At 43.8% G+C, this 16,871-nt stretch overlaps 1 protein-coding gene across 4 annotated transcripts in view; it reads left to right on the forward strand.

The window, feature by feature from the left end:
- Positions 1 to 16,166, forward strand: part of cpt1ab (carnitine palmitoyltransferase 1Ab (liver)) — a 35,321-nt gene extending 19,155 nt beyond the window's left edge. For 2 of the 4 annotated variants that reach the window (XM_056598845.1, XM_056598846.1), the window contains exons 10-19: positions 146 to 341; positions 543 to 731; positions 1,019 to 1,124; positions 2,566 to 2,679; positions 5,323 to 5,487; positions 5,880 to 6,011; positions 7,371 to 7,523; positions 12,467 to 12,580; positions 13,387 to 13,479; positions 14,126 to 16,166. In XM_056598845.1, coding sequence (XP_056454820.1) covers positions 146 to 341; positions 543 to 731; positions 1,019 to 1,124; positions 2,566 to 2,679; positions 5,323 to 5,487; positions 5,880 to 6,011; positions 7,371 to 7,523; positions 12,467 to 12,580; positions 13,387 to 13,479; positions 14,126 to 14,212 — 1,349 coding nt within the window. In that variant the 3' untranslated portion in view covers positions 14,213 to 16,166. The remainder of the gene's footprint in view (positions 1 to 145; positions 342 to 542; positions 732 to 1,018; positions 1,125 to 2,565; positions 2,680 to 5,322; positions 5,488 to 5,879; positions 6,012 to 7,370; positions 7,524 to 12,466; positions 12,581 to 13,386; positions 13,480 to 14,125) is intronic. The other 2 variants (XM_056598844.1, XM_056598847.1) reach the window with 2 other exon arrangements.
- Positions 16,167 to 16,871: the final 705 nt, after the last annotated feature.

Here is a 16,871-nt window from a genome sequence, read left to right on the forward strand (position 1 = left end):
TGTGTGTGTGTGTGTGTGTGTGTGTGTGTGTGTGTGTGTGTGTGTGTGAGAGAGAGAGAGAGATACTGCTATAAACCATGTTAACGTCTTCCTTCCACATCCCTGTCTTTTCCCTGTATTTGTTGCTGGGCTGGTTGCGTTTCAGACGTCCTGCAGCACGTGAACGACAGTAAACACATCGCTGTGTTCCACCGCGGCCGCTTCTACAAGGTGTGGGTCTTCTACGACGGACGACTGCTGTTGCCCCGGGAGATTGAGCAGCAGATGGACAGGATCCTGAACGACCAATCGGAGCCTGCCCCAGGAGAGGCGTTCCTGGCTGCACTGACTGCAGGAGCGAGGTAGTTGACTCCTGGCTCCTCCCCCTCATTCAGTCTCCTCCCTCTATAGGCTCCACCCTCCACAAGTTCCTCCCCCTTCTTCATCATCCCCGTCATCCAGCTGCAGATCCAAATATCTCTGTTAGGTTTATAATGTACATATCAGGACAGGCCTTTGTACAATATGCACCCTGTTGTCCCAACCCTCCGTCCTGCCCCCAGAACCCCCTGGGCCAACGCCCGGGTCACCTACTTCAGCCGGGGGAAGAATAAGCAGTCGCTGGACGCCATCGAGAAGGCGGCCTTCTTCGTGACGTTGGACGACACGCAGCAGCGGTACGACGCCGGCAGCCCCGTGGCCTCCCTGACCAGCTACGCCAAGTCCCTGCTGCACGGCCAGTGCTTCGACCGGTACGCCCTCCTGCTTCTGTCCTTCTGTCCTGCTTCTCAACGTCCTTTGGTTTGCCCTTCTGTGAGGTCAACACAGATGGTTTGGTATTTGATATTATTGCTTCTTCCTGTGTTTAAGGGGGTTTGATAAGTCTTCTTCCTATTGTGTTCCAGGGGGTTTGATAAGTCTTCTTCCTAATGTGTTCCAGCGGGTTTGATACGATTTCTTCTTATTGTGTTCCAGGTGGTTGAATAAGTCTCCTTCTTGTGTTCCAGGGGGTTTGATAAGTCTCCTTCTTGTGTTACAGGTGGTTTGATAAGTCCTTCAACCTGATCATCTTCAAGAACGGCACCATGGGTCTGAACGCAGAGCACTCCTGGGCTGATGCTCCCATCGTCGGACATCTTTGGGAGGTCTGGACATAAACTCCTTATCTAGTTCACTCAACGGGCCCTATTTTAACGGTCTGAAACGCAAGTGAGAAGCGCCAAGCGCAAGTAGCTTTGTGGGCGGTTCTACGGCGATGTCGCTAGTTTACCGGCGCGAAAAATATCTAAAAAGGGTTGGTCTGAAGTAGCCTAATTACCCGTAGGTGTGGTTTAGGCGTAACGTGCAATAAACCAATGAGAGTGCCAGCTCCCATCCCCTTTAAGAGTCATGAGCCACGCATTTGAATCTGACAAGTTGATATTTTGACTGCGTCTGCAGTCTCCGATGAGACAGATGCACATGAATTTCAAACTTCCAATGGCTCAGTTTATGGCCAAATAATATGGCCTAATTCACACATGGAATAAGGTTTTCTTCAACAACTTCAGAAATACTGAGTCCTCAAATAAATTTCCGTATTTATATATGTACACGCGCGCAAGCATTCATTCGTTCTTTTTAACACTCACTCGCAGTAAAACAATGTTTTCTCACAATCAAATCAATCAATCCTAAAAGTCATGGGCATGTACACGATGTCTGTGTCAAGAAAATATGTGTTTGCTGTACGGTGTTGGCAGATGCATTGATTTAAAAGTACAACTTATTACCGCTGCATCAGCTGTTCTTTCCCAAATAATTTACCAAGAATGTGTGGCTAGGTAGATGAAAAAAGCAAAGTGTATGCGCAAGCAACATTATGCATGCGCCAAAATAGCATCTGAACAACGCGCCCTAAACCAGGTATTTCCTGGTTTGTGGCGCAAGTGGTTTCTGGAACTGCAAGATAGCGCCAGGGAAAGTTCGCGCCAGAACACGCCTCCTCCTTTCGCCGAGCCGCCCCTTGGGGCGCAAGTTCATTCCCTAATTTACCGACGCGTGGCGCAGGAGGGAAAAGAACACTCTGCGCCAGTTGCAAACTAGCAACGACACATGCGATAGTGATTAAGTCAATTGCGCCGGATGCAAGATAGGGCCCATCTTCTCCCGACTACACCTTCTCCCCAGGCTTGACAAGGAGCTACTTGGGCAGTCATTAAAACCTTTGCTCCGACTTTCCTACCCAAGCTTAGCCTGGGAACTAGACAAATTTGTTCCGACCTTTACGTCTGGCCCCCCTCAAGCTCAGACAGATTCACAGAAGACCTGGCCCAGATTTGGCCAATCACGGCACGCTTTTGCAGGCTGTGTCAGGTTAACCAAAGCCATTACCCTTTTTAACCCTGTTATTCAATTATGCGTTATTTTCAATTGAATTATTTAATGTAATTTAGCATACACTCTTATGAATGAAGTTGAAGTTCATGCTTATTTTTATTTTGCAGTGGAGCTAGGCCGTTGGAAGGATCTTTCAGTACGTTTGTTAACCACGTGAATTTGAGTGCCCCTGGTTATGTTTCAAACCCTTCTAAATCTCTGTTACAGCATGTTCTCTCCAGTGATCCCAAGATGAGCTACACAGAGGAGGGCCACTGCTGTGGGGAGCCCCACCCTAACCTGCCGGGGCCACAGAGAATGCAGTGGGATATTCCTGCTGAGGTAAGACCCCTGATCACGGCATCCAAGCAGCACGGCAGGTGGCAACAGCCAGCGCCTTGAAACACTGGTTGCAGTGGGAACTAGCCTGGTCGATCCTTGAACGGGAGTAATTTGGGTGGCTGTAGAGGTGTTGGAGGGCCAGTAGGGGGCGCTCATCCCTTTTGCCTTACATATCACCCCCATGCGCCAGCATTGAGCCGGGGAAAAGCACCTTCTCCCAGAGAAAACAAGGTCCTGCCTCCCTCCCGTTGGTCACTAATGAAGGCCCTCCCCGTTAGAGTAGGGTGTTAACCCAGGTGTCCTGCCTCCCGGTGGTCACTAAAGAAGGAGCTCCCCGATAGAGTAGGGTGCAAACTGGCTGCTGCTCCTCACCTTAGTTGGTTCTACCCCCCAACGGGGGAAAAACTGTAATATCTCCTCTCACTACATTTAAAGGGGTAGTTCGGAATTTTGGACATAGGGCCTGATTCCGAAGTGAGCATTGGTATTCTATATCACTGGAGACAGTTTTCAACACATTTCATTCAGTCCTTCTAGTTGCAGAGTTCGCTCGTGATAGGCTAGCGCAATTCAACGGGCAATGCTAGCCTGCTATTAAAAACAGTCTTACCCACTCCACAGTACACCCGAGGTAAATCAATTATAACGCCAGACTATAGATTTAAATGTCTGTGTTGATAGAATAATGTTAGAAATAAAACTAACCTTGCATCGCATGAATCATCGAGGGACTACTTTCTCAGCAGAAGCGGAATTCTACTATGCGCTGGTTAGGTTTGTAACCGAATCACGACAGAAGAACGTAAACAGAGAAGCGTGGGACAGAAGCGCAACATGATGGTTCAGTGTGCTTTTAGAAATTGTAGAAATAAACGGTACAGATGGGCACCACAAAGTTTCCACCAATTTCCAGTGTGAGATCCAGAAAGGACTCAACTGTGGCTTGTTGCTGCTGGCTTTGACATCAAAACACCGGCTCGTACATGTACGGTTCGTTGGATACAACAAATTCCTCATAATCGTCTTCAAAAGCAGATGCATCGCTAACTCCTCCAAACGTGGCCATATCTTGTTAATTTAATACGCTTGTAGAATTCCTTCGTTCACTGTACTCTGCGTTTGTAGCAATGACAGCGGCAGGTAACATAGGTATCAGTCCGCCGCTGCCGTAGCCTACGTACAGGAATATAAACACTGCTGCTGAGACCCCGCAATTCCCTCAAATGCAATGCAATGCAAGGATGGTTTTATTTCTAACATTATTCTATAAACAGACATTTAGATTTATAGTCTGTCGTTATAATTGATTTACCTCGGGTGTACTGTGGAGTGGGTAAGACTGTTTTTAATAGCAGGCTAGCATTGCCCGTTGACTTGCGCTAGCCTAGCACGAGCGAACTCTGCAACTAGAAGGACTGAATGAAATGTGTTAAACTGTCTCCAGTGATATAGAATACCAATGCTCACTTCGGAATCAGGCCCTATGTCCAAAATTCCGAACTACCCCTTTAAGATCCCATATCATGCTTTTTTAGGGTTACTAATTGCACTTTTGGGTACTACTAGAATAAAGTTGCATGCATGTATGAATGTTAGAAATACTCCTTATTATTCTCACACTGTTAATTTTTTGCAAAACCAATTTCAGCATCTTTCCAAAACATTTTGTTTTGTATCATGTCACTTTAAGGCCCCCCTCCCGAGTAGCCCAGTCTGCTGTGATTGGTCAGCTTGCCCACTCTTATGCAATTGGTTGACCGCGCGTGTGTCGGAGAAGTTGTAAACATTGCGGGTAGCCAGGAGACGCGACTTCTGCACTCCAGCCCCGCCCACTGCACATTCTGACTCTGAAGTCACAGTTTGAGCGCAAACAAGCTGTTTCACGCACTAATTGAGGGGCCTTCTGGGTGGGCTTGAATACTCCCCATGGCTCAGACTTAGATTTTTCTAGCTTAGCAGACGTAAAACATGTATACAAACGTCATATAACAATCTGAAGCAAAGAGAAAAGTGATGTCTAACTTCATTGACTTATTATTCAAATAACTGACTTTAACGACTTTGAGCTGCTGTAGTGGTAGTCCTAAGCTGCCCCCTTCTGGCAGCGTGACTGCACAGAGAAATGAATGATTGGCTCCTTGGGATATATTTTATACATTTTATATTTATATCAGGAGGGATTGTGGGATCCTAATTTTCAGGGGGCTCAGCCCCTAATGTCAAGGTGACACACATGCAGATATTAGTTTGTTAGATATTTATTCAAATCTCTTTTCAATATTCAAAAGCTTAAGGTAGAAGGCTGGGTTACATTTAGTCTGATACGTATATGTAAGGGGCTAGATGTCCGAGAAGGTTTCAGATCAACCCTCAGTTGAGGTAACGGTAGTCATCATCAGAATGGACAAATATGAGATGAAATCGTTGGTTAGTTTTGTAGTTGGGACATTCAAATATTGGAATATTCCAGTAGCACTTTGACAGCTGCTGTCCAGTGGGAGGATACGCAAGACAATAACCCCCTAGCCATCAGGGGGCTAATGGTTTAAGAATGCTTTTAATAATGAACATATTTTTCATTTTATGTGTGCGTGTGTTTGTGTGTACTTGAGTCTAAACACTACGTGGTGATGTGTGTCCCAGTGTCAGGAGGTGATCCAGAGCTCTCTGTCCGTTGCCCGGACGCTGGCTGAGGACGTGGACTCTCACATCATCCCCTTTAGTGACTTTGGGAAGGGCCTGATCAAGAAGTGCCGCACCAGCCCCGACGCCTTCATCCAGATCGCCCTGCAGCTGGCTCACTTCAGGGTACGTCTGGCCCCTCCACCGAGGGCTCCTAGATACTGGGAACACCATGAAACTGCTTGTTCAGCGTATTTATAAGTATAATGAAGACCAACCAGTCGTGATCTGGCATCAGGAGTTGAATATGGATGACTGTGTTGCTGTTGACCAACTCTGCCCGGGTATCTACCCCACAGTAAAGTGTTACTGTTAACTAACTCTGCCTGGGTATCTTACTGTTAACTAACTCTGCCTGGGTATCTTACTGTTAACTAACTCTGCCTGGGTATCTTACTGTTAACTAACTCTTCCTGGATATCTTACTGTTAACTAACTCTGCCTGGGTAACTTACTGTTAACTAACTCTGCCTGGGTATCTTCCTGCTAACTAACTCTGCCCGCGTTTCACCCCACAGGACAAAGGGAAATTCTGCCTGACCTACGAGGCGTCCATGACCCGTCTGTTCCGTGAGGGCCGCACCGAGACGGTTCGCTCGTGCACCAACGAGACGTGCGCCTTCGTCCGCGCCATGCTCCGCGACGAGACGGTGAGGAAGGACACCTAGGGTTCAACTGAAGGGCCGCTACCTTGTCCCTTAAGGGATCCCAATAGTATGTCACCTTTTGCACACAAAAGATCCCAGAAAGGTTTGACTCTTTTTGGAGTTGATGTTGCAGACCGTGATTGGTCCCATCCCTCATATGAATCAGGTCTCTCCTATTGAGAAACAGCCAGGCAGGATAGTTCATCTCACCATCTCACCTTACAGAATGTTGCCATCTAGTGGCCAAGCCCGCTGGTTGATCAGAATAATGTTCTTATATCATACTGTGGACATTTTGATTCATCGTTTTGTCCTTCATGAAGTAAAATAAATGAATCATCTGGTGCTTATTGTCTTTCCCATGTTTAGGCTTATGCCTCCATCCTGTCATTAATACTAGCAAATTCCAGCTATAACTAGCAAATACTTATTCTACCTAACGTGTCTTGTAGCTAATAAATACGTGGATTACATATTCACATAGTAGATGAATAACATATTCATCTTGTGTGTTGTGACAAATGGATTAGAGTATATTGATTACTGTCTTGTTGTAATGAGTAACGTTACGTGTTAGTTTTGAAATTGAAGTAATCAGTTATTATAAAAAAATCGAATATGCTATCCTTTCATTTTTAATTCACTGAGGCATTCACACTTTTTCTCCTCCTACTTCCTGTTGCGTACTGTGCGTGTGTTGCTCAGCTAGACAGATGCTTAACACTAGTGTTACCTGACATGATGACTATATAGTAAGACTGTGTCTGAATTGCACTTTGCCTCCTGTCACCGTTTGACAAACATCCAGTGGAATAGATTTAAAGAAACGTTCTCCATATGCCGCAGTATTCACTCCCCTTTGTATTCAAGGAATGTTGAAGAAGCTTGAAAAGATGGAGAGAATTGTATACTCAGGGCAGAGTGGGACATTGAATATATCAATGTCAGTCAAACGGTTCTTAAAAGACAGATTTTGAATTTGTTAATCCTCCTGGAATATTAATTATATACAGGTAGGTGAGTGGTGGTGAACACTTGTATCAAGTTACATGCACAAGGGGGTTTAATTTTTGGTAATGCTATAGTACTCTATTTAGTTATTTTTATCCGTAGGCAACATTATGCGACACTGTAGATAATACAGCTGATACTAACTCTATCTAAGGTCTAAAAGCTCATGTAACTCATATAATACTACTGCTGCCTAATCCTTTCTTCAACAAATACTTCCTCAAGCATATCCAATATCTACCTTATCCTTCTATCAAATAAAAAATCGATCAAATACTTTGACTAATTAAATACTTCCTGTCAAACCCCTGTGCTATCTAACGCGTTCCATGTGAACCTCATGTTCCTCAGAGAGAGGAGTGTCTGAAGCTACTGAAGGACGCAGCAGAGAAGCACCAGAGCTTGTACCGCCTGGCCATGACCGGGATGGGCATCGACCGCCACCTCTTCTGCCTCTACGTGGTGTCCAAGTACCTCGGGGAGGAGTCCGCCTTCCTGAAGGAGGTGAGAGCTGGGGGGCTGAAAACTGCCACGGAACCCAAAATCATTGGGATAACCATATGACGTTACAAGTGTTCTTGCCAGTTCCGCGTGGAGCTTCGTCTAGGCAGCGATTGATAATGTCAGAGAGAGGTTTGAGGTTATCCCAACGCATCGTACAACGACACAATGTGTGGCACATTTCATTATTTAATTTTGATTATTGATTAAATCGGACATATAGCAGTTATGGGTATGAAGGATAATTATAGTAATAATTATATAGAACTATCACAGTATAAAGTCTGTGATTTGTCAGGGCTACGTCGTCATGACCAGTATTAGTGGCACCCCCAGGTGGTCAGATGTCCTACTTAGACACATGATGGGTACAGATTTATTTAAAGTGGAGACCAACCCGAAACTGAATTGAATGGGCGATTACAGTCAATAGCCCTGAATGTGTTTTTGTGAGGTGGGGTGAGGGGTTCTCCTTTTTGAATATGACGTGTACGTCACAACGTGACACAGCCATAACCTCCTCCATTTTGAAAGCATAGGAGTGTTGGATGTGTGTTATTATGTCGGTAGCAATGGTCCTTCAGTCATTGTTTAGTTTGTGAAGTGATGTGTCAGTATGGGGATACAGTGTTGTGTTCGAAACTATGACTAGCGATTTCTCATGCGAGTGGCAAAACAAAGTTTTCATTAGCAATTAGGTTATGGTATATTTACGCTGATTAAAGGTTGGGTACGGAATTCGCTTTTTTGGCCATTTTTGCAAAATTACTTGAAATCCTTATCATAACCCGCTTACAGCCACTGAGTCAGAAGTACTGACATGAAAATTAAACTTGTCAATCATCTGTGGAACGGGCAGGGCTCGAAAAACTCCAGCCAATCATTTGGATTGCCACCTCGTTGCATTGGACAGTAAGTACGTCAATCAAACGGTCGTACTGCACTCCCCCTCCCCCGCGCCCCGCGCGCGACCCCTTCGTGCAGTACTCGTGACCCAGAGCTCGTGACCCAGAGCAAGCTCCTGTTTGTTGTTATCCTGCGGTATCTGTCTGGAACTAGTTAATCCACATTTGGACCTAGCAGTAGAAGACAATTTCCATGGCAGACAAGACGCCACCATCCCCACCACCACCACCAGCAAAGAGAAGGAAAACTCTTTTTCAGAGAGTAATTGATAATAAAAACGCTGAAAGAGAAAAACTGAAATCAAGAATAATCCTAGGCGCTGCTTTTGAACGTTGGCGGCAACTGAAGGACGAGAAGGGTCTAAAAACCGATGCTTGTGTGGCGGTTGACCTAGTTTCAAAGTTTATACCGTTTATACTCGGTAATACCGGTGTTGAGACGAGTGTATTACTCGGTGTGAAAATGTCCACACCGCGGCAACCCTAGTGAAAACCAGGACTTCCAATACAATTATATGAAACAAACATTTTCTAAAAATTATGGAAGCATATATGTAGCAAAATTCAAATGGCAATGCAATTTGCAATTTGCAATTCAATAAGTAATTACGTTATGCAATTGACAATGCATTATGCAATTTCATAATGTAATTTGTAAATACGTTATTCAAACTGTATTTTAATATGCAAAGTGACAATGCAATCCTCAATTAAATTTGCAAAAGTTATAACAATAAAAATACAATAACATTTTGTCAAATTCTTTTGAGTTCCTTTATTCAAATTGAAAAGCTATAGCGTCCCCGTGATTGCAATCCACTTCGCCACGCTCCGTGTGTTGCGATATTCAAATGACATTTCAATCCGCAAAACGGAATCCAAAGAGGAATCCAAAGAGGAATCCAAAAAGTCAATATGCAAAGTGGCAAACGTATCAGCCAATCAGCGTCTGGGCGGGAACTACTTCACTTTCTATTGTGTCTGACTGTTTTATGTGTGGGGGGTGGGAGTAGTGATGGGAATTTCGATTATCTATGGAGCACAACATAAACATTAGTAAAAGAACTCTAGAAAGAGTGCTTCATAGGAATCAGCTGTGGCGAAGACGCAATAAGGCGGACATCGGAGAAGTAGCCGATTTCATACATCGCCAATTACAGTCCTCTGGCCAACAACATGGCTACAGGTGGATGCAACAGAAGTGTTGGATGGCAGGGATCATCACGGACAGAGAGACCGTTCGTCTCTTGCTGCGTCAAATGGATGGTGGTGGCGTGGATCTCCGTGCACGGCACCGTCTGAGACGTAGAGTCTATGTCAGTCGTGGCCCGAATTATGTGTGGCACATAGATGGATATGACAAATTGAAGCCGTATGGGATATGCATCAGTGGTTGCATTGATGGGTTCTCGCCAAAGATGATCTGGCTAAACACCCACTCAACTAACAGCGACCTACGTCTTATAGCGGGGTATTTCATTGATTCAGTGATGCAGCATGGTCGCCCATTGAAAGTGAGATTGGATCGCGGGACGGAGAACACACACATTGCCGCAATGCAAAGTTTTATTCACAGCAGTGAAAACGGCATTTCCCCAGACTGTGTCACTCTTGGTCCAAGCACGGGGAACCAACGTATTGAACGCTGGTGGTGTACGGCTGATTTCTATGAAGCACTCTTTCTAGAGTTATTTTACTAATGTTTATGTTGTGCTCCATAGATAATCGAGCCAAAATTTCAGCATTTGTATACCTCCGTCTGAAATAATCTTTAATAATCGAGTTCATCATCTCCAGCTAATCTACTGTAATAATAGGCTATATGTAGCACCTATGGATAAGCTACAATTAGGCTACAATGACTGGTCTGGTCCTGTTGAGAAGTTATCTCATTATAATGAGATAGTATCTCATTATAATGAGATAGTATCTCAAAATAACGAGATACTATGTCAAAATAACGAGATACTATGTCAAAATAACGAGATACTATCTCAAAATAACGAGATACTATCTCAAAATAATGAGATACTATCTCAAAATAATGAGTTGTGACCTGCATTTTTTTTCTTTTACGTGGCGGAAACGGGCTTCCATACATACGAACTAGAAGTGAACAAGGAAATTACGAGCAAGTGACGTAGTTCCCGCCCAGACGCCGATTGGCTGATACGTTTGCCACTTTGCATATTGACTTTTTGGATTCCTCTTTGGATTCCGTTTTGGATTCCGTTTTGCGGATTGAAATGTCATTTGAATATCGCAACACACAGAGCGTGGCGAAGTGGATTGCAATCAAGTGGGCGCTATAGCTTTTCAATTTGTATAAAGGAACTCAAAGAATTTGACAAAATGTTATTCTATTTGTATTGTTATAACTTTTGCAAATTGAATTGAGGATTGCATTGTCACTTTGCAAATTTTTGCAAATACACTTTGAATAACGTATTTACAAATTACATTATAAAATTGCATAATGAATTGTCAAATGCATAATGTAATTCCAAATTGCATTGCCATTTGAATTTTGCTACATATATGCTTCCATAAAAAATAGTAATGATTTATGTGACCGTTTAATGTTTATAACATCTGGTGCAACCATAGCCGCGAGAACGTATTCTCAGCAGGGGGTGCTGGAAAAAAAACCCCGGCCTGCACTAGACTCGCAACTCGTCACATTGATAAAAAAAGATATATAGCAGCGCAGCTCAATTACACCAGTGCATGCTCGCAAAGTTGAAAATCGATCGTTGTGTTCACTTCCTTCACACCATGGTTCACATCCAGCTGCTCACAGAACAAGTTTAGCGCACCACCGCTACCCTCACACTTTTTCATATAGCCTTTTTTCAGCACTAGGACATATGAGCATTAAATAAATGCTGCGTCTCAACATGCCTTGGACAGCAGCGAGGATGACTCGCTTTGCCACGGGCCGAAACAGTTCGGAGCGACCACAGCCAGAGCGAACACAGCGGGGCAGAGGAGTGTCAGGAAGTCTTTGGTGTACACATCAGTACGGCCTTTTTGCACTACTGTTGAGTGGCAATGCAGTGTTTTATTCTATGCCTTTTTATTTTCGTATATTATTTCAATTAATACAATTTATTTATTCATGAAATCAAGATCTGGTCTTCAAATCTTTTTTCCAAATATAGGTCGTATTACAATGGGGTTTGTGTTTATATTCGGACCAATACGGTACAGCGGACGCTCACATGACGTTAAGCATTTCCTGGTGCATAATGTGACGCTTCAGAACCTAAAATCCCGTTTCTCCCCGTTGATACGACAACACATAACCGGCGTTTTCAGAAATCTCCACTTTGGCTGGAGTTTTTAGAAATGATCTTTTTCTGTGATAAGACAGGGCCTCGGACAGGGGGTGTTGCAGCACCCCCAAAACCCCTACTTCCCGCGGTACTGGGTGTAATTTACAGCTGAATGTAGTGCCATGTTGTTAAACGAAAACCTACGCTAGCCTGGCTCGCTCTCGCGCATCTCTGTTCGCGCTCGTGCATGATTGCGCGTCCAGGTACTTGGAATGGGTGGAGTCAGAGTCAGCGTTGAAGGAGAGGGGGTAGGACCATTTGAGTTGTGTATTTTCAAAATCTGCTGGCGTTTCGCAAATCGCGTACCCAACCTTTAAGTATTTGATAACAATACAGCTCTTGAGTCGTCTCGATGTGAGTATCACCAACAAAACATCCAATGACGCCATCTTGTAATGTGTCACACGTTGCATTGCTCCGATTGGTTGTTGGTCTATCCAAATGCAACCAGAGGCATTCTGGCCCTTTGGAAACCTAAAATTAAGCGAGGATAAAATGAGGATCCAGGCTAATATTCATTAGCGAATTGGTCTGGAGATGTCAGGTTACAATACATCTCCTGTGTGTGTGTGTGTGTGTGTGTGTGTGTGTGTGTGTGTGTGTGTGTGTGTGTGTGTGTGTGTGTGTGTGTGTGTGTGTGTGTGTGTGTGTGTGTGTGTGTGTGTGTGTGTGTGTGTGTGTGTGTGTGTGTGTTTCTCACCTCCAGGTGCTGTCCGAGCCATGGAGGCTGTCCACCAGCCAGACCCCCCTGCAGCAGGTGGAACTGTTCGACCTCGTCAGACACCCGGAGTACGTGTCTTCTGGGGGAGGATTCGGCCCAGTAAGTAGCTCTGTACACTTAGTGTACACGTAGTGGACACGTAGTGCTACATAGTAGGGCTGCACGATTATTGCCAAAATGATTATCACGATTATTTTGATCAATATTGATATTACGATTATTTACCACGAGTATTCATTGGAAAAAAAATCTTTCGAATTTCTCCCACCCCCTAGTGGTAGGAGCCACACACTGTGCTCAGCGGCAAATTGCCTCGTCCCCCCCCCCCCCCCCCCCCCTTTTTCAGGCTTTGCGCCGCTGTGTGTAGGATGGACTCACGCAGTCGCAGACAGGTGTACAGGGAGCGCTTGGTTTGCTTTGCAGCAGAGGTAGAGCGTATACTGCATGGGCGGGGCTCGTTTCTTTTTTGTTTTTCTTTTTTTGGCGGATGCATTATTTAAAAAAAAATATCGCGAAGATATCGCGAGAACACTAAGTGTCATCGTGGGACGCCAATATCGTCATCGCGATAAAAATTCAATATATTGTGCAGCCCTGCTACATAGTACTACTCAATGTAAATATTTACAGGCCAGTCTCTGCCTCTCCAATATGGTTGTGTCTTTCAAGTAGGATCTAAAGGTCAATACAGTGTCAATGTATACATGTCTGTTATACCACTCAATAGATTGTTATCTGTGTATTTCATTACCATCTACTCTCTGAATGCGTTTTACTTGTTTTAAAAGTGATTGGCTTTCCCTGAACCCTATAGTAGGAAGGTTGGTTGACCTCGTTGTCCATTATGTTAAAGTTGACAAAACTGTCTGACGCTTCTTTCCCACCTGTCTGTCTGCACGTGTTAGGTGGCTGACGATGGCTATGGTGTGTCTTACATCATTGTTGGTGAGAACCTCATCAACTTCCACATCTCCAGCAAGCACTCCAGCCCAGAAACTGTAAGTGGGCCGGCTTTTGTTGGGTTTGAATTAGGGATGCACCGAAATGAAAATTCTTGCCCGAAACCGAATATACTGAAACAGTTGGCCGAAAGCCGAAACCGAATACCGAATGTGTCTTTTACTGATTTTTCATTCATTTTGCTTTAATTTTTCACCATTGCATAAATCAAACAATTAAATGTCCTTTATAAACTTTTTTGTCTTGCTTTTCAATAAAAAAAAACAATTACAAATTTGATACAAAATATTTATTTAATACTGAACGTTTTCTAACATTCCAGCAGACCTTATAGGAAAAATTTAAGAACCATGTGCCTTTTTGCTCCTTCGGCCGAAAACGAACTTTATGTTTTGGGCCATTTTCGGCCGAACGTGTTCGGTGGCAGAATATTCGGTGCATCCCTAGTTGGAATCTTGTTTTTTGCCTTTTTTAGCCAATTATTTTATTTATTTTATCCACTTGTTGTGTTCATTGTACTGGAAAATTCCTAATATATAAGTGTGTGTGTGTGTGTGTGTGTGTGTGTGTGTGTGTGTGTGTGTGTGTGTGTGTGTGTGTGTGTGTGTGTGTGTGTGTGTGTGTGTGTGTGTGTGTGTGTGTGTGTGTGTGTGTGTGTGTGTGTCCATCTACTCTCTCGTCTAGGACTCCCACCGTTTTGGAGGCAACATCAGACAGGCCATGTTGGACATTCTGGCTCTCTTCCAACTGGATAAGAAGTCCAACAAGTGATTTCCCACCAAGTGAATCAAATCAGAAAGTTTTGTAAATGCAGATTATCCATGACACTTGTACAGAGAGAGGAAAAATAAGAAATTGCAGTAGGATTTTATTTCTAATCGATGTTGAAAGAATTGTGGGAAAATTTTTCTTTCACATGTTTTGGGTTCTATTTTGATAGATTATTGATTATTTTGTGATTGGTTTTGTGTGTGTGTATATGCGCGAGTGTGCGCTCGTGAACGTCAACACGGTTCTAGTGGACTGCTTGTGCAGGGAGCGTCTGTGTCCCTGCTGGCCTGTCTGCACGGTGCCTTACAGAGCCACTCAAGAACATGATCAGTAGGAAGAGGAGGGTTCTGCAGCGTAAAGACCCAGTCTGCATCACCAGGAGTCGTCTGTACGTTTATAGGAGGTTAAGTTGGTGCAATAGTTCCGGTGGCCCCCTGTAGCTGGATGCCCGTCCAGCGCTGGTGTTGAAGGTTTTGTCTCATTGTTTTGGCTGTCCTCTCCTCGCGTAGGATCACTCCTGTTGTTTAGGGATCGGGATAAAAGGCCTCCATAGTTCAATCTCAACAGCAAATTCAGTTGAGGAACAATTTCTCCTCCATTGCCTTTCTGACAATTGTATGTAACACTTTTGTTTCTTCTTTGGTAGCTGCTAGCATTGTGTGGCGTCATCGGATCACATCTGTTCTGTTTTTGATTCATAATTTTCATGCTCAGGTTTTTATTCACTTGGCCTAGTATTCTCACCAAGCCCTGGTTGTAGCAGTGCACGACTATTACCCACGTCCGCATGTACATTAAGCAGACCTAGTGTTCCGGCTCACGTTGCTCTTCTCTGTCCGGGGGCAGAAGGGTGGGGGGGCAGGCATTTATAGGGTAGAGTGATGTTTTCCCACGTTGGGTCAAACACGGGCTGGTGGCTTTTTGTTCTCATTTGCACACGGTGGGTGGTGAGTTCAGCAGAGGGTTCATGTGCCCTGGGTTAGGCCCCTCACTAGCAGCGGCCCATGATCTCAGAGTGAACCCCCACTGTCACACCTTGCCCCCACCCTCCTCCCCCAGATTCGGCGTTCAGCTGGCGTCACGCTTCGACCCGTCTCAGCCCAGCACGCGACCCGTGTTGGACCTGCGGTGTCTGAAAACACTTCTGGGACAGCGTTGTGGTGTTGTAGTAGTCGCCTGGGTTACCATGTTGCCGTCTAGCATCGTTGTTGTGCTGCGGTGAAGATGTAAATACAGAGGAACGACAGTCAAGATGTACTTTGGGTACGGGTGGCAATGCAAACCTATTTCCTGTTCATGTTTATTTATTTATTATCAATGTTTGGCTTTTGATTCTCCCACCCTGCAAGTCATTTAGTCCGGATTTATTTACTGTCCAGTTAAGGATGAGCACTAAGTTAATGTTTGATGTTTGCCGAAATGACTAAGGACAAAATGTTTTATGATTCCTTTTTAACAGAGCAGAGGTTTTGTTGATGCAGACCTAGAAAATGTGGTGTAGCTTAACAGCCTGCGTTCTGTAGACCTGGTTATAAAACCTGCTGCATGATGTCACAGATGGAGCTGTAAGTTGGTTTCAAACTTTGTGTCAAAAATACGAGCAGCGGATATACCAAAACAAGTTTTAACACAATAAAAGTGAATGTAAACAACTATCACCTGGTCAATATCTTTTGTATTCATGTGTGCATGTGGGTGAATTCTCTTTTTCCCATGCCATTCAAGCCCTTTGAATCTTGAAAGATATGACAGGCATTCCCCCAAAAAACTGTAACCCAAAACAAACTATCTTTTAGAAAAAACAATAATACACTATTATTAACAATATTCACAAGCAGCGCAGAGGTGCCTGCTTTCTATTGCAGAGGCTTCGACACACGTCAAATCAGGGCAGGCAATCTGAAATGTTATACATGAAAGTTATCCTTACAATTTATCAGTTTAATTACTATTAATCTTATTGACATTTACAGCCATTATTACTATTATCAGTACTACCTATACTGTATTGTCATGTGAGGAATTTGTGTGAATTTTTCTGAAAGTTAAAAGTTATTGAATTCATACAATTATCCTTTGTTGCAACGTTCTTAAAATGTAGAGGTTATCATTTATACAGTATGAATGACTGAATAGGGTTTATCTTTTCCCATTTGACTGTACTGTAAGGTTGGCATTACAATCATGTTGGAGCCTAACTGCTGATTTACAAAAGTCCATAAACTAAACCGAGAGAATATCGCTGAATATCATGAATGTTGGAATATGTAGATATCTCTGTTAATTGGAAGTTCTTTTAATGATGATGAACACTATGTTTGCATTATCTTGAATATATCTTCTCCCCATTGCTTGAGGCGTGGGTAGGACCAGTAAGCCGTTCAAATGCCTCATGGTGAATGCCTAATCCGTAGAATGAACCATATCCATGAGAAACTATTGGGAATACGAGGGAACGGATTAACAAAACCATGCACACGGATTTACACATCGAGTGTTTTTGTTCAACTGTGACCCCAGTATTTGTTTTACAATTAACAGAAATATCTACATTTTACAACATTTATGTACACAGTGATATTCCCTAAATTTAGTTTATGGACACGATTGTAAATCACCGGGGTGAAATAGGATTTATATTCGACATTCGTCAATTTTC

This window comes from Gadus chalcogrammus, chromosome 9 (assembly GCF_026213295.1).
Source record: "Gadus chalcogrammus isolate NIFS_2021 chromosome 9, NIFS_Gcha_1.0, whole genome shotgun sequence".
NCBI classification, from domain to species: domain Eukaryota; kingdom Metazoa; phylum Chordata; class Actinopteri; order Gadiformes; family Gadidae; genus Gadus; species Gadus chalcogrammus.